Source organism: Falco rusticolus, chromosome 3 (genome assembly GCF_015220075.1).
Source record: "Falco rusticolus isolate bFalRus1 chromosome 3, bFalRus1.pri, whole genome shotgun sequence".
NCBI lineage: Eukaryota > Metazoa > Chordata > Aves > Falconiformes > Falconidae > Falco > Falco rusticolus.
Genome location: NC_051189.1, coordinates 106,589,216 through 106,607,441, shown reverse-complemented (window position 1 = coordinate 106,607,441; position 18,226 = coordinate 106,589,216). Strand labels below are relative to the sequence as shown.

General features: G+C 37.9%; 1 protein-coding gene and 1 long non-coding RNA gene across 4 annotated transcripts in view; one reads left to right on the top strand and one right to left on the bottom strand.

Moving 5' to 3' along the window:
* The window catches only part of LOC119145208, a 186,538-nt gene extending 176,668 nt beyond the window's left edge, over positions 1-9,870 (bottom strand). Inside the window, exons 1-3 of the long non-coding RNA XR_005103340.1 lie at positions 8,167-9,870; positions 7,438-7,544; positions 5,838-5,925 (exon numbers count right to left, since the gene is read on the bottom strand). This is a non-coding gene — a long non-coding RNA (uncharacterized LOC119145208). The remainder of the gene's footprint in view (positions 1-5,837; positions 5,926-7,437; positions 7,545-8,166) is intronic.
* Positions 9,871-9,974: 104 nt separating this feature from the next.
* RER1 (retention in endoplasmic reticulum sorting receptor 1) lies at positions 9,975-17,972 on the top strand. Of its 3 annotated transcripts, XM_037381461.1 has the most exons (8): positions 10,214-10,302; positions 12,837-12,916; positions 13,234-13,319; positions 13,870-13,974; positions 15,029-15,128; positions 15,621-15,699; positions 15,841-15,976; positions 16,868-17,972. In XM_037381461.1, the coding sequence occupies exons 3-8, from the start codon at positions 13,239-13,241 to the stop codon at positions 16,955-16,957; spliced, it is 591 nt and encodes a 196-aa protein (XP_037237358.1). In that variant the 5' UTR covers positions 10,214-10,302; positions 12,837-12,916; positions 13,234-13,238; the 3' UTR covers positions 16,958-17,972. The 3 variants fall into 3 exon arrangements, with proteins under 3 accessions (XP_037237359.1, XP_037237357.1, XP_037237358.1); XM_037381462.1 differs by lacking the exons at positions 10,214-10,302; positions 12,837-12,916 and adding an exon at positions 9,975-10,064 and having other exon boundaries at positions 16,868-17,880; XM_037381460.1 differs by lacking the exon at positions 12,837-12,916 and having other exon boundaries at positions 10,199-10,302; positions 16,868-17,880.
* Positions 17,973-18,226: the final 254 nt, after the last annotated feature.

The window sequence follows — 18,226 nt, the reverse complement described above, 5'->3', positions numbered from 1 at the left end:
ATAGCCTACTTAAATAGGTTAGCATGACTCATTCTGTGTTTAAAAAACCTGAGATGTTAGGAATTTATTCATCATGGGTGACAACTTTGAAACAAGTAGTTCTAAGAAAACAACTAAACAGCAGTAAATTAACTACAGAAATTCACATGTAGCTTTACTTAGGGTAGTCTCTTTCTAAGCAAGACCTTCAAAGACTAATTTTGATGGATATAGATTTTGACAATTTTTATTCAGGAATGAACATTTTAAATGTTAGTTACCCCCAACACTGTGTAGCAGGGCAAGGTGTTCAAAGACATCTGTTTATGAATATAGAAAAAGATGTTGTAAATGCGTCATAAGTACTTACCACTTCTTTTTTAATTTCAGGAAGCAATTTTCAGTTAACTGATGAGGTTTCCATTTTTCAATTAGTGGCTATTGCACTTTTCATTGCAATTAATTCTGTTTATTTCAAATTCAAACTTGCCTGCCTCTATACTCAACTTGCCTACCTCTTAACAGTGTATGATTACCACATGCTCTAATTCAGGCTTTTATCAATCATTTTCATTATTTGGTTTCAACTATTCATCAAACTTATTTGCATGGACCTGATCCTAAACATCATGTTAAAACTACTTAACAGATTCGAATAATGACTGAATGCTTTCCGTTATAAAAATCTTTGGCATTATAGCATACAGCCTCACCTGACATTAATTTAGAAAGCATATCTATATTTAAATACACGGAGTTACTCCAGCATATCCTGGACTCCTTACCTGGCTGAATATGTTCAGATAGTTCATGCTACGTGGCCTGGTTTTGGAACTTGGGAGAATCTATGTCTGTTCCAAGAACTATAACCTCAAATGTAAATCAGTTTATGTCAAAAGATACACAAGGTTTTATTTCCCCCTCAAACTGCAAAAAGTTTTAGCATACATATATGCAAAATACATAACATTTCAAGAAGTTATTGATACTCAAATAGTTTCAATAAAAGAAAATACACTGGCTTAATATACACAGAAGACAACTCTTCAATACTTTTGATCCTTTAATACAGAAATAAATATAAAAATATTATTATAATTTTAAATCAAGATATATTAGAGAATAATGTCTTGCTGACAGTTTTTATATAGGAGTGTGTGTGATCTGACAGACCACCTTATTCTCAAATCAGCATGAACTTCAGAATAAGACCAAAACCTTAAATTCCGCAGGTACATTAGCACCAATTTTAAACTCAAGATTCCTCAATCAGGTTTTTTATGGGTTTATTTCTGGTCTGACAGTTTTTATCAAAACCTTACTTTATCCTTCTCTGAAGGCCTTTCATTATCGTGTCTACTAAAGTGAAGGTTAACAAGGGAAGCCCTGATGATTTCTCTGTTATGCGGAGTCAAGAAAGCATTCAACAATGTTTCTCTTTAGCAAGACAGGTAGGCTACCAGAACACAAGATTTTCAACAAATCCTCAGTGTAAAGTGCTGTATACTATGAAAAAACCTAGATAAACTAGAAATAGTAGTTTGGTGGGGTTTTGGTTTTGTTTTGCTCCCCCCGCCCCCCATTACTGGTCTTTATTCTTACATGAAGACTGCTAATTACATCTTCCCACTTTCTTCTTGTCACATCTTATTATCAAGCATTAGAACTATGTACCAGCTAAAGATCACTAAAAAACACTCAAAAAGCAATTAATTATACAGATTATGCACTCAGAAACATGTTCAGCCCACTTCCAGGCCACTACTGGGACTCAGCTAACTTCTAAAAATTACTAGAGCTATGAGTGATGCATTAGTTAGTGGTCCTATCCACAAGCAATTAAAATAAGAGCACTCAACATTCTAGTGTGGAGGCTTTTCATGGCCTTTATATCAGCAATAGTTTTATATTTTTATATGGTTACTGTAATTGTAATTATAATCATAATCAAGATTTATTGTATCTTCGAATTTCATATTATCCACTAGTATGCAGTATAATTCTGAGCAACTGAAATTCCAGTGCCTTAAATAATTTACATCGGAACTGAAACTATGACTTTTCCAAAGAGGTAACTCAAATGGATTCGGGGGGAGGGGGGGCAGGGGAACAAAAGCCTGCAGGTGAAAAAGCCCATAAGGCTTGCCACCTGTTTAGTGTGGTTAACAGGTGTATCAAACAGCAGGCCTTCCTCTGGGAAAGAAGACAAACTACACACAGCCAAAACACACAAAGAAGTAGCAACAGGGACAGAATGGAACACAGCATCTGCTTACTGGGACTTACGCAGCTGCCAGAAATGAGAAATCACAGAAAGGAAACACTTTCATGAAGAAAATGAATGTTTTACCTCATTAACCTTTCACGTACATGTAGTTGTTTTCTTTCATTCTCAAATGTGTGCACATACAAATGCAGGAAAACCAGACAGGCCACCATAGCTCACTGGGTGGCTTATTTACTTAATTTTTTTAAAATCAGCAGCTTTCAGGGGCTTGGTTTTGTTATGCGTTCCCTAGTGTTCAGTTATAGTTTCTATCTTGCATCTCTTGACAACATTTTTACCCAATGTGAAACCAATTTTATAGTTAAGCAGTAGATAAATCAGAGTTGTTTGTTATTATTGGAGTCCTCTGTTGATATAGTTATAATTATTGCTTGTTTACTGGACATTTAATCGACCTGAATCTCTGAAGGGTTACGAACTACAATATGCTATTAACTGACAGCATCCACTTACTAAAAATTTATCACTCACAAAAGATTGATCTAAAAATCTAGCCCTGACATCATTACAATCAAAACTAAAGAGGAAAAACAGACAAATTCAGCATTATTCAATCCATTCTATACCACACAGAAGCAATGCTAGAATACCCTAGAGCTCAAAATATTTGCCCATGTTCTTTTTATTCTAGCAGATTACTTCAGTATGTCCAAGGTACTTCTTCAGTAAAGGGGAAAAAAAAGTATCAGATTTTTTCAAAATCCCTACAGTTACACACAGTTTACAAGCATAAAACTATTTGTACAAGGTATGGGCACACTAACTGATCAGCAATAAAGTTTGATATTCACAGAGATATCTGCCTATCCAAAACAAACTCCAAAACTGCAGAAGTTAATGTAGACAAAGTGACAGAATTTCCAGATCCTTAATTTGAGTTTCTTAGTAGCTTGCCCTTTTTTGGGCACTGAACCAATTCTTACCATTTGTGTTATGACTGGGTTCCTGTCCCCTGTGCTGCCCATACATAAATCCTCTAATTAGTTTTCACATATTTCCTGTTTACTTCCATATTATGTAGGCTCATGTTTTGCTGGAACTGTGCCTTGAGTTTTGTTGGACTTCAGTGTATACTGATCTACTACCGTATCTGTTGGGAACGTACTGGCACAAACAATGAATACTGTGCACAGAAACCCAGTGGTTAACTGGATCACATTGTTTTTTCAAGTCTTCATTGACAACAACAGATCATTAAAGCAGGTGGTAGATTCCACCAGTTACTTGTACTGCGTCAGGACTGGCTACTGAAAAAAACGAGCAGTATTGAAAATTCTATAACCATTCAGTTCATGATTATTATTCTCAAAGTATATTATTGTCAGCTTTCAAATCTGAAATGGAAGAAGTGACCAGGCACACTATCAATTTTGACAGAGAATGACAGAGCCACAGAAAACTTAAGATCTGAGGCAGCGTTTGGGGCAGAAAGATGGAAAGGAGAATAATACTTATTCTACCACCGCTCAGGGGAATGGCTCCACAAGCAGCATGCTCAGAGAGATTAAAACTGCAGAAACACACAACTAAATCATTCACCTGTAAGGTGGAGGTCACAGGTACTTAGACCCTTTCCAGAAGGCTGGTTACCCCTTTCATAATTCTATGGTAACAAGTTAAAGAACTGTTACCTATCATTTCGCCTGAAAAAAATGTATTTATATGCTTTTGTTGTTTCATGTTAAGTTATATAATTTGAAAGCAGTATGCTGGGTGAACACTTGCATTATGTGGTTGTCCTATTTTCTGCATAATATAAACACTAAGTCAATTGACAAGATACTGTTGTCAGTACTGTCAAGATTGTTTTTTTGGCCAAAGTATCTCCTCACTTTTGAGCACATATCCAGTGCAAACTTAAATATAGTACTAAATGCTTACAACCAGACAGAGGCAGACGAGGTACTGAGGAAGTGTAAGCCTGAAGAATTTACTAGTTCAGTCTCAAAACAGATGCTAGAGAGACACCCAGTGGCACAAAACTGTGTGTGCACCCATGCGCACATCTATATGCATAAAATACCCTGTCTTCAATGTCTCACAAAGTGAGAAGCTATTATAACAACACCGTTTGTATTTAACAGTGTATAGGTTATAATAAAACAAATGCACAACAGCACTTGTACGTATTTTTGTCATCTGCTTCTTTATCTAACAAGTATTTATTATCTTGTCCTACTGATTTTAATTCCCAACTTTCCTATATTCATGGAACAATACATAAAGATTTTTAAACTGTATTCAATAATTAAGTTTAGATTAACAGATTTAACTAATATCTTTTAACGTATATTTAAAAGAAATCTGGGGGTGTTGACAGGTGCAAAATAAGAACCAAACCCTTAACTGAAAAGCCAACATATCTGCTTATGTATATATCAATAGCAGACCAAACCACAAGATACCTAAGTGCCTTATGATCTATTTTAACTACATAAACAGTATTCGGTAGACTTTTGGTTGTGATTTCATGTCCACAGGAAAAAATGTCAGTTGGCTAGAGAAAGGTAGTAAAGTTATATTGAATAGTCTTCCCTGTAATTTTTAGCTTCCCTGAAAACATACCATGAATTTCCACTAAACCTAGGGAGACCCCTTCTTTTCAACAACAAAGTAAACTGAATGAGGATCAAAGTCAGAAAGCAAAAGAGACTTAAACAATTAAACCAGTATTAAATTTCTGAACTTCGTTATACCTGGGTAATGAAATAGTTTATGTAGTGCCTGTTCCAATTCTTAATATGTATGCAACAATTAAAAGTTACTGTTTTCAAGTTCTGAAGTTACTACCAAAGCATAAAATGCCACTTCTTCAAAGGATATCTCTCTCCAAACACTTACCAGCGAAACGATGTCAAATAAAATTAAAAAATAAAAAAAAATCCCAAGACAAGCACAGATTAGACCTGACTTTGTTACTCAAAATTTCAGTAACAAGTTTCAGATATTCTTTTTTAACCCTCAAATACTGTGACTGCAATGACAGAACCCTGTTCTTGATTTGCAATGCAGTAATTCATTTACACGCTACAACATTTGGTCCTTATGTCCCAGGCCTCAAGGTCATCTCACTGAATTACTGGAAAATAATCTACACCACATCTTATCCTGCTGTTTAGTTCATACTGAAAATACATTCCCTGATCTTGCTACCTTGAAGTAGGTGTCAGTGAGTACGAGTATTTGTATGTGCTTATAAATACATACACATACATTTCCCTCCACCCCCAAATCACTATGTTTACTCCTGTTTTACAAATAAGGAATACTCCAAATAATAATCACAATAAAACTATCAGGAAGACTACATATCCAAGAAAAGTCAAACTGAAATTGAAGTTCAACTATATAAAAGACTATTATAATGTAGTAAAAAAAACCCTAAGTAAATCAAATTTGAAATCTCCTGTCACTCAATTAAAAATGGGGACTAAATTTGTTAAATGAATTAACAGTACTAGTTCTAAACACAGGCCTTTCACGTTTATCTGCCTGAAGCATCCTCTACCACGATCCTTTGAGCTTATTCAAACAAATCAGCACAGTTTCTCATGAGTCTTTTTTAATATACCTCATATACTGTTCCAGCAGCACAAGGCAATATTCCATGACCTTGACACTCGTCTAGAATCCAGGCTCCTTCATAATTGTCCTCATTCCTAAAACAGTGAAAAACAAATAGGAAATTCTTAAAGGAAAACAGATTTGGTGACCTGGTACACCAGACTTTCAGAGAAAGTGAGCCAATAACAATAACCAGTGGCAGTCAAATCTTCTCCACACTCTTACAGTCCTTTCCCTGAACTTTAAGTGACCAGTGAAATGGTACAGTTCAGTTCTCTAAAAACAGCATTCCAACCCTTCCTCAGGGAGAAAGGGAATTATAGACCCCGCAACAAGCTGCAAATTAAAATCTTGTTTATTCATTCATTCATTGTGAGCCTGACCATTTCTGGTAAGTACTCAGCAACTTTTCAGTCAGAGCCTTCTGAATTTATTTCCAAATTACAGATGGCTTAAGTTAGCAGAATGTTATCTACCTTCAATAAAATCAGAGTCATGGGTACTATGCACAGTAAACTCCAAACATGAGGAAACATCAACAAATAAATAATACCACCAAACCCCATGCGCATAGTTTTTATACAGGATGAATGTCTACAGTAAAACCAGAACAGGAAACTGACTGCATGCACAATGAAACTGGTGCTCCAAAGATCTTACTATTCAGTGCTACTGCAAGCACTAGCACCACTGAGTAACCTGACTCCAGTGCAAATACCACAACATGGAGCTTGACAGGGATACTACTACATTGGTTACATTTGAGTCAATTAAGAAATTCTTTACAAACCTGAGTAACTGTACCTAAACTCTGTCATAAATACATGCAAGATCCCAATTGTTTCAGTCCTGCTAGACTGACTCCGAACGAAAACCAGAACAGTATTACTTCAACATTCAGGAGCCCTCAAAAACTCATTTCAGTTGTTTCCAAGGCTGTAGCCAATCAATGCACATAGGCTGTTAAGAGTATCAAATTCTCATATGATGCAAATGTTACAAATTCAGTCAACCAAGCCGTACCATATTTGTATCTGGCCAAAGTATGGGAGTCCTAGAATTCACCTGTACCCTTTTTCATTTAAGCATAATTTAAAATGTACTTACTTCCTCAATATGAAAAAGTGACTAGAAGTAAAGAAAGCTGGACATAAAATGTTTCCTGATTAACAATTCATTCTGTTTGAAAACTAATAAGGCAACCATTCCATTTCCCATGCTATGTTACTAAACTATTCGTACAATCGCAGCAGTGCCAGCTGTTTTCTGCATCTTAACATCAGTATGGCCTTTTTGTTTGTAGATTATAGCCTAGCCAGTAACAGTTTTTTTCCCCATCTCTAAATTTCACTAAACATTACTATTTCTAAATACTTACTCAAACATAACTCAGCATTTTATAGCTTATTTTTGAAGCAGAAACTAATTCTCACAGATTAAGTCAACATAAAGTGAGAACAAGAGCTTAGTTTCCCAGCTTTCAGTAAACCAAAGCCATCTTTGAAAAATGAAATCATTAAATAATTGTATTTATGCAGCTTAAACAGGCCTGTTCAGTCTTGACAGAGCAAATTTTAAACAGAGCTTACTCAAAGAGTCTAATTTACCTTCTCTCATTCCACAGAACTCTCCTTTGTATTTCCCACCATCTTTATGTTTCAAGACTTCATGCGTGGAGCTTTCCAAACACAAACTGACCAGAAATAAGTGTTCCCTTGAACCAAATAGATGAGAAAGTTAAACACAGAAATAAACATATTTGAAGTTCACCAATAAGTGGTATTTCACTTGTAAAGCACAAATCGAAGACATTCTAAAGCCTGTAAGTTTGTAATTAACAACTACTTTTTTATTATTGCTGTCTATTGAAGACTACAAACGTGCTCATTCAGTCTTTATTTTAAAACTAATGAATCATAATCCTCCTGGTCTTTAAAAAGACAGTGATTTGTTAAAAAGAAAAGATTTATTCTGTGTTCTTTTATGGTTAAGGAACATACAGAGGTAGTACTTGAATTTCGTAGTCACCCTAACAGCTTTTTGATGGCATGTACTCATTCAAATCTTCTGTGTCAAAGCCTGAAAAACTTACAGAAGAAAAAATTACAGAAGTACTGTAATGTGAATGTCCTGATGTATGTGAACTTAGAATGACACACAACTATTTTTCTGTCAAGTATTTACCCTTTTTTCTGTGATACACTGTATTTCAGGTGGTAACTCTTTATTTTCTGTCAGCCTTACAGATTGTTGACTAAAGGGCTTAGGTGAAGTCACTGACTTAGCTGTACAGGAATAAAGAGAAAGAGGAAAAATTATTTTCTGGAGCAACTTACTGGGACAGATCTTTAATCGAAGAACTTCTTTCTGCTCAGGATGTTAGAAGAGAGTGAATTCACTGAAACGTTCCCCTGGCAAATCATGCATGAGACACCTCTCCATAAGGGATTGTTTATTCAAATTCTTTAAATCCTTTAACATCTTTGGCTTGATCTTGTGAAGCACTTCACATGAGCACAACTCTGCATATATGAGCATCTTTGAAGGACTGAGACTGTTATAAAAAATTGGTGATACATGTTTCTGGTTTCTACCATTAATGCATTTGATTAACTTTCTGAGATGACTGAAGGTTAACCCAGAGAGGGCAACAAGAAAATATGAAAACTATAACTCTTCAATAAATATCATGGAAGTCTGACAACTTGGACTAAACCAGTCTGGCTGCTTATGATATGTATTTATATATCAAAAGGGGATATGGATATTATTTTTTAAAGGAATGTAATAGTTACAGGATCACCTGTTCATGTCCAGTATTGAAATCCATTCCCTATGATTTCTCCTTTGACAAACTTGCCCCCATAGTAACTTCCATCTTTAGTAACAGCTTGTCCTGTCCTAGAAAATAAAACAATACTTCCAAACTGTTTCAACAAACATCCCCCTTTTTTCAAGTTTTCTCCTTTATATGATTAAATTTATATCTATATTGTTAGCACCTTCACATGCTTCAGACCCTTCTCAAGCCTTACTATCTTTCTGTCTAAACATTTACCCTAACTGAAGGTATTTACCAGGCAGAAATCCTAAATCCATTAAATCAAGGTTTTCCCTATTGGCTCTAATAGAACAGACTGGAATCACAGCTATTAAAGCCTTTGAAGTCAAGGATTTGACATCCAAGCAGTCTGTAAGTTCTATAGCTATGGAAGTTCTACACGTAATGATTATTCACTGTATGATGTGAAAAGAGGGGATCTATTTGCCTTGTTGTTCTGTCTTGTAGCGTGCAAAAGGTTTAAAAACTACAAGTGAGCCTATTTAAAAAAAAGCCAACAACCACCAACCAAAACCAAACAACACACAAGCAAAAAAAAACAAACCTAAAAGGATTGTTGCAAGCTAAATCCATTTCTGCTCCTCAGCTCAGGGCCCAGAATATCCCCAATAGGTCCCAATTCCCCTGACAAGACCCGCCTGAGGCCGCTGCACTCACACTGCCCATTGCATTAAGACAACGGAAATTATTTGAACAATACAAAAAGACTAGATCAAATATCGAATAAATACAAAAATGCTGATTTTACATGAGGATACCGATTTTAAAGTTTCAGTATAGACAACGTTTATGTGAAGATAAATGTATTACTGTGCTTACTGTTTATATTCACATTACATTGTAACGGGAACCCAGGCTTTTAAGTATCTACGGGTCATTTAAGTGTTACAGGCCACACAGAAACAGCCAGAAAACAAAGCGTTTGTGACAGGCCACCTTTGCGTAAAACGAAAACGCTAGCATGGAAAATAAAGCAATCCCGTAAGAGGAAAAGCGCTTGTATTTACATCGGCTTAAACACAGGAGCGCGGGCTCGGCCTCTCCTCAGCTTAACGAGAGCGGGCTCGGCGCTGGTGGGGGGCGGCCTGAGGCGGCGCGGCCGCGGGGGAGGCTCGCTGCCACACGCACCGCGGGCCCAGGCGGGAAAGGAACACAGCAGGGGCCCAGCTCGCCGAGCCCGGGCCCGCCCGCCCTGGCCGCCCCCCCGCCATTCCCCTCACGGCCTAGGCCGCCGCCACCGGCTGCACGGCAGCAAGGCTGCACCTGCGCCACCCGCCGCGCCCCGCCCCGCCACCGGCCGCGCAGAGCAGGTCCCCGCTGGCTGCAGGCCGCCGGCAGGCCTGAGGGAACGCTCCCTCCGCCGCACCTGCCCCTGCCCCCGCCCCGAGCACGGTAAGGTATGGCATGGCATGGCATGGCATGGCATGGCATGGCATGGCATGGCATGGCATGGCGCGGCGCGACGCGGCGCTGCCCGGCCCGCCCTCACACGCACCGCCGCCTGCCTCCCCCCGCCCCTCCCGGCCCGGAAGCAGAAGCGGCTCCCGCCCCCTCCCCGCCGGTGGCGCCATATTGGGTTTGTGGAAGCGGGGGGAGGGGGAGCGGAAGGAAGGGCCCGGCTTGGCCGCCTGTGAGTAGCTGCTGCCCCGCGCCGGCGCCTGCGGCCCGGCCGGAGCCCGGGGCTGGAGGGGTGGGAGCAGGTGTCAGCCCCGGGGCGGGAGGCTCCCCCGAGCGAGGGGTCCCTCCGGCAGCGCGGGGGCTCCGGCGCGCTGGGTGCCCACCGCCGCGGCCTAGGCGCTGCTGCGGGCCGTGCCGCCGCCGGGCCGGCCGGCCGGGGGCTCGCGTCCCTCTCGTCACGGCGCCGCTCCCGGGCGCTCCTCACCTCAGGGCGCCCCGCTGCCGCCGCGGGGGCCGCTCCCGGGCTGCGCTCCTAGGCTCCGCGCCGGCCTTGCGCGCTCCGGGGCCGCGGGGGGCCCGGCCCGGCCGCAGCGCACCCCCTGTCCGGGTGAGGGCGGGCAGCGCCGGGCCCGCAGCCCGTGGGGCTGCCGTAAGCCTCTGACGCCCAGGGTGCTGCTGCAACGCAGGACATTAAAACTGCTGCTTTATTTTTTAGCCTTTTTTTTAGCGTTAAAACCCCCCTAGTTTGCACAACCAGTGAGCTGTTCTCCTGTGGTTGTCCATGCACCGTTACAAATAAATCACTTGAGTGTGTTGCTCTCTCTTCAAAGATGTTTCCTCTACACGATAAGGCAACTTGGATGAGCAGGAATGTGTTTTTGCTGGTTATCTGCTTCATTTGGATTCTAATTTAGTGATGGAACGATCAGGGAGTTGTCTGAGAACTCTGTGCCTCTCCGTACCTGGTGATGGAGGGAGGAGTTAAAGGCCTTTGCTGCCCCAGGTCCTGTCATTTTTAAGAACCAGCTGTGCACTGGTATTTGCACTGATATTACCATAACAGTCGTGGTACAAAGCATAATTGTTGAAGGTCATGCATTTGCCTGCTTGGTATGGTTGAGTTTTAGTAGCAGTCTGTATACTGCTTGTAGCAAACCAGTTGTTTGTTATGTTAATCCTTGTATATCTTTCTGATTATGGGCTTTACTGAAGTGGCTAAAGGGTTATAACTCGTGCTGAAGAGTAAAACCTTACATTATGTTGTGAAAGGATTGCTAGTGAGATCTGACTTGTCTTCACTGTAAACTATTTGCAAAGCAATGCCTAAGATTGCTTTTCTTGATAATTGTCTAGTTACAGGTGCTCTTTCAGAAAAGTTTTAATGTGACAAGAAATATTAACTTAAATTCTAAACTATGTCATGTGTTATACATCAGTCTATGCTACTTAAACAGAGCCAGTGAGAGGGTTTTTTTCAGTAAAGCAGTGTTGGCTGTATTTCTTGGTCTGCTGTGGAAGAACTGTGTGTATAACAGTCATACATAATCACAAATGCCTACTCCATCATAAAGCCATCAGTAGCTTTACATACATGATTCTTCACTTGATCTGCATAGGCTCACGTTTACAAGATTATAAGGTTAGGTCTGCTTATTGCTTCTATTTGCTACAGATGTATCTGTAAAATTAATTTTGAGAATATGAGTTTTTATGATTGTGATCTTTATAGAATGGCTCTCTGACCTGAATGGCTATCTTTTTGTTATGACTTTATACTTCAGGACATTTTAAAACAACTCGGAACAAAGCATGAAGTTATGCTCAGCTAATAATGCTGAGTAACTTCTTTCTTCTGCAGTGCAGTGAATGGGAAGAATAGTAATTCTTCCTTTTGCCTGTAAAGAAGTAGGCTATATTGTATGAATTTCTATTACATTTTTTTTCTTTTTAGCTATAGCTTGAATTCAAGTGGACTGCAGCTCCTGAAGCCTCATAATGATTCCATTTCTCTTTTCAAGTCTAACAGGACTCCTTTTTTCTACTTGCTGATTACTCCAGAAGATTTAAATTTCAGATATTTACTGCAAAAATACACAACTTTAAGGTTCTGTGCCTCCCTAGATTGTCCTTGGTCTCAAATTATTTTTTGCAGCAGTCGCTGTATTGCACCTTCTAAGAGAATTTACATTTTTCTGATTTAGTAAATGTTTCATATATCTTTATTATCCTCTGAGGCTCTTGAGATATTTATATGGGGCTGAAAGTACTCCCACTATCCCAGGGTTATGTAGTCCCACCCACAGATGAGGACTCCAGGAAGTAGTGTCAGGGATTGCTGCTGGTGATGTGGCAAAAATGTTTCTGTTTAGAATCCATTTTATTTTGTTTGTTTTATATCTTGAAGTGAACTGTAAAACTTAGTTGAGCTTAACTGAAAAGAAAAATAAAGATCTTAAATTGGTAGCAGAATCATGTACTAGAAAATAATGTCCTTGGTTAATTTTTTTAACTGAGTTCAGGATATTGGCCCTCTTACTGTACAGTTTTGCTCATGCACAAAACTTTTCTGTGACTGCTCTTCGTGTTCAAGAGATAGATAAACTCAATGAGTAATTCTAGTAGTGGGCAGGGATTTAGTTTAGGTACTTACGGTAGAGTTTTTTGACTGTAACCACTGGTGGACCGAGTTTTGAATTTAAACTTCCTCACTGTCTAGTTGCTTAGTATTTAAAAAAGATTTATTTTGGCTTTGTTCTTTGCCTTTAGAAACTGAGGTGACAGGAGGGTGGTGCTGCAGTTCATATCTCAATGCTTAGATGTTATAAGTCAGCTCCTGCCTTATCAAGGTGAAGATATCTAACAAGGCTTATTCCTGCACTTTTGTATAGACTTTTTTTCCCCTCCCTAAAATTGATTGGATCTTCTCTTGCCTTTGTAAAATATCCTGTTCTTTGCTTTCTTGACAGTATCTGTTACAAATTAATTTATTTTGGATTAAATGTCCTCTTTTTAAGAATACTTGATTAAATATAATTTGGATCAAACAGGGCTATCCAAAAGAGTATCATCTCCAAATGCTGGTTCAGATAACGTACAGTAAAGGTTCTCTGAGCTTAGGTTTTTGTTTTAAATGTTACCTATGTATCATATTTTGTTTCCACAGCAACCATGTCAGAAGGGGACAGTATTGGTGAGTCTGTGCATGGAAAGCCTTCTGTGGTCTATAGATTTTTCTCAAGACTCGGACAGGTTGGTTTTCTGCAGGGTTTTTCTGACTCCATTAGAAATAGGTCTCAGTGCAACTTCCTAAACTCATTACTTTTTTGATAAGTTGTTGAAATACTACAATCTGTACAAAAGATTTCTTTTGAAGCCTTTAAAAAATAGATAACATGTTATAATACATAGCTTAATGGAATATTTATTAGACATATATGTGGCATTGGGAAGTGAAAATACGTTGGTATTGTCAAAAATGAGGAGTGACTTCAGATTTCATGTCATTCATCTGAAGGAAAGGAAACTTACGTAGAATATTGAAAAATAAAATTGCTTTATGATGCCCCAGGCATTAGGAGATTATTTCTTTTTGCCTTTGTAAAAATACGGAACTTTTCAAATGCTTTTAAGTATGTTTGTTTAAATCAGTTTATTTGTAATAAAGAATACAAATGTTTCACGTTGCTCACCTTCCCAAAATACTCTTCACAAATGCTTACTATTTCTAATGCTACCCTGTAATAAACTATTCATTGTGCATCATGTATTTTACAGATGTACACTTTATATTTCTTCCTAGATCTACCAGTCCTGGTTAGACAAATCTACTCCATATACTGCAGTGCGATGGATCGTAACTTTGGGTCTGAGTTTTATCTACATGATTAGAGTTTATTTACTGCAGGTAAGAAAACTGGATTTACTGCTAAAGTAGCTTTAGATATCATTACTGTTCCATTTTCTGTGTAAGAGTGTTTTTGAAGTATGGTATTACTTTGGAATTTCATACAGTATCATTTAGCACACAGTAGATGGTAAATTAAGATAGTCTGAAGAAAGAGCACATCTTGTTGGTGTTAAACTTACTGCTTCAGAATGGAGAATGAATGAATTCAAAGTTCTGTTGCAGTTAGGTTTTTACTTTAATACTAAAGCTGTGTAACAGCATTTTTGGGAGCCAGTGGTTACCTGCTGTCACGCAAACATAATGAATTGCTTTTTCAGCATTTTTATCACTGCAGGCCAGCAGCAGACTGTTTCTCCACTAATCGGATGTCTCTAGTTCATGCCAGTCTTCAGTTAAGAACGGTTAAGGTTACAGATTGAATGTGAAAGCTGTACAGGTGGTAGTGGTAGGAACATTTAACAGACTGAAGCCTGCAAAGATGACTGAAAAAAGTGATGGTTTTATATTGTTTACTACCTTTATGCTGCTTTTATATGTAGAGACCTTGAACATACCGACTGGATGCCTGAGAAAAGCTTTCATATTAAATCCATCAATACATGAGAGATTTGTGCTCCTGTAGTGTTCTAAGGCTTGTTTTGATTGATGTATTAGGCTTACAGTAGGATACCGTAAAAAAAATAAAATTAAACTCTATTAGCCTTTTCAAGCTACATGTTTTCCATCTTGCTTATTTGTATTTCAGTAAGTTTAGTCCGTAATTAGGTAGCTTTAAATGAGAACTGTTACATGTTATCTGTCAGTACATAAATAAATAGATTAGTAAAGGTGACTTCATCTTTTCATAGAGTCAGAATGCTTATTTTATACAGCAAGAATCTTTAGTGGTGTTTTTTTAACAAGTCCAGAAAACTTTTCATGTTAATGTGAGGATGTAGAAGAGCACTTCTCAAGGAAGCAAAAAGGTGGTTTAATCTTGTTGAAAAATTAGTACCTTGAAATGGTTTTCAAGAAGACTTAAATCTTGGCTCTTTTTTCTTCTCTGCTTCAGGGTTGGTACATTGTGACATATGCCTTGGGAATCTACCATCTAAATCTCTTTATAGCTTTCTTGTCGCCAAAGGTAGACCCCTCTTTAATGGAAGATTCAGGTATGGTGACTAGTTTATTTTGTGATAATTTTGAACTTGGTTAAACTTCCAGGGTTTTTTTGTCTGATACAGTAGTGTGAAGATGTGCAATTTTAGCATGACATTGTATTTTTAGACTTGCAAAAAATCTTTACAATGTGACATCAGGAATTACTATAAAATTTGTTGGGTTTTATTTCAGGACTTGGAACACATTCCATATTGTATTAGTTTTATATGTTTTTGAAAGGTTCGTGTGACTTAAGTTCTCCTCATAGTAACTCAAGCAACTTGGCATTCATTTCTGTTACCTATTTTCTCTTGGGAAATCAATGTCAAGTTATAATATAACAGCCACTGTGACTGGAATCTATGTATAACAGTGAAAAGTTTTCCTTTTTTTTTTTTTTTTTTAAAGATAAAAAGTAAAAAAAACCTTGGAGTCCAAACAGTGTGGAAAATTAGTGTGAGGGGGTTTGTGGTTTGGTTTTTTTTTTCCCCTCTTTTTTTCAGATGATGGTCCTTCCTTACCTACAAGGCAAAATGAAGAATTTCGGCCTTTCATTAGGAGGCTTCCAGAGTTTAAATTCTGGTGAGTGGATCAGTCAGCCTGTGCTCTGTTTTTAAATATATTTTATATTTATATATTTGTTATATATTTAAAAATATAAATATCTGCATCAAATTATTGGTAGCTGGGGTTGAAGGATTAATTTTTAGTATTATTTTTAAGGCACTCTGCCACTAAAGGAATCCTGGTTGCTATGGCATGTACATTCTTTGAGGCTTTCAACGTTCCTGTTTTTTGGCCAATCCTTGTGATGTACTTCATTATGCTATTTTGTATCACTATGAAGAGGCAAATCAAGGTAAGTTGCCAAGAACAGACAGTAGCATTTTTGATGTCAGAACTTACAGTATTGTTCCAAACTGGCCATCCGGTTGAGCACTTCAGAGGTATTAAATATATTGCACACAGCTCTTTTACTAGAGGATCTTGAACAGCTAATACTTGAACATTAGTTCAAGAGTTGCTTATTTGCAACTCTTGAACAAATTTGAGCAAATATTGACAGTGGGAAACAAAAATAGGTGGCGGAAGAAGCCATCATACACTGCATCACAAAATTTTATGCTTGCTTTCAAAAGGTTTTGATCTTAGAATTCAATAGCTGGTTTTTATGCAGGGATGAGTCTTGTAATTTCTCATCCACTTCCTTTCTTAACTATGGCTGTTTTTAATGAAGAGGTCTTGTAGGATCTCTGATGGGTGAAAAGGGAAGTTCTGACAAGTTGGTGTGAGAAAGTAGATGGAGAGAAGGGGAAGAAGAGCATAGCCAAGTCATTCAGACCATTTTTAACAAATTACTTAGGGCTTGTTGGCATTTTACAAAGAGAACCAATTTTTTTTCCCCAGACTTTCAGAATTTTGGATAAGTACTGTTATTCAAAGTTGTAAATGAAAGATATGAGGGTAGTAAAGAATTAATACCTCTATGCTCTCTCCGGTTTCCTGTGATCCCCCAACCAGTAATCTTCACCGTATTGTGCAAGTTGTTGGGTATACCCAAACTGGAGATTTGTAAGATTGGGCGCATACTCCTGTTTACATGTAAACTGATGTATAATTAGGTATTTCATTACGTTTACAATACTGAAGAACTGTCTTTCTAGAGGATTCTGTAATTTACAATCTGTATTATAAAACACTTGTAAATATTATGTTTCTTGCCTCAAAAATGGATCTTTTCTCTTTACAGCACATGATAAAATACAGATATATACCCTTCACACATGGCAAGAGGAAATACAAAGGGAAGGATGATGTGGGAAAGACCTTTGCTAGCTAGAAGATGCAATCAACCTGTTGACCAATTCTACTTCTAACTAAAGGAACGATTTTTGAGCCATTGTAACAATGCCTTTTTTCTTCATAAAAACGATTAACAAGAGTGGTGACAAAGCAGTTGAATTTTCATTTTAAGAGGATCTTGCTATTTTTATCTGAAATATCAGTTTCTTGAAGAAACTGGCATTCTAACCAAATTGCATTGAGTTTATTATCTTTTGTAAGAAGTTGGAGAAACTTTGGATAATCCCATGGATTTGGGATTATGCATTTCTTTCAAGGTCCATTGCACTGGGGAGATTAATGGCTTAGTTGGATATTTTTACATGGTTATCCTGCTCAGTATCACCCTGAAGTGCTGTGCACGTATGTGGAGGAAAAATGTCAGATGGCACACATGATGCTGTTTTCTGCTTCATGGCCATGTGCTATTTTCATAGAAAAATTCAGTAGATCTAAATAGATGCAGAACTTAAGCCAGTTTCGTAAATGCATGGTATTACTGAATTATAACCAAACAAATATAGATAGAAATAAGAAATCTACTAAATTGTGGGTTTTGCACTAGGGAAAAAATACTCATATAGCTTCTAAAGTTACTCATTTGTGTTGGGTTTTAATGCCAGTTTCACCATTACATCTCCTAGCAGATGCTAAAATCGGGCTTTTTCATGATGACTCAAAATTTTGTTCAGACTCTATCGCAACTTCCTTTAAGGACCTGAAATTATAAAAATATATATTTTAATTGTTGTTAGTTGGAGCTTTCTTCATTATTAAGGGTTTTTTTTTATTAATTTAAGATGTGCAGTCCTTTCAGAATATGCCCGAACTGGCCACAGCAGAGAAACTGTGTGGGTTTTAACACAACTTTTCATTTTCTATGGGGAAAAATAATAAAAAAAAAAAATCAGAGATAAATGACCTGCATGTAAAGTTTTTCATGTGATACAACTGCAGTTTTATTAAGTGACTTTTTAATTCCAAAGTTTATTAAAAGACAGTGTCCCCCTTTACTTGTTCTCTATCTTTATATACATACATTGATCTAACAGTATTTATGACTCCTTTTCAGTAATGGTTACCCTCGATTTATCTCCATGCAATGCCTTTTTCAACTCTTCAGGGAGCATTCAGTTGCAGAAAGTAGGAAAAGATTAGCTCTTTGAAGATTCTGAATGGAGGATAGTGGCAGCTTCAGCAAACACCTAACTGGAAAATGTATGTAGGAACCCTTTCATCTGATTTTGTCAAATGAAGTCATTATGGA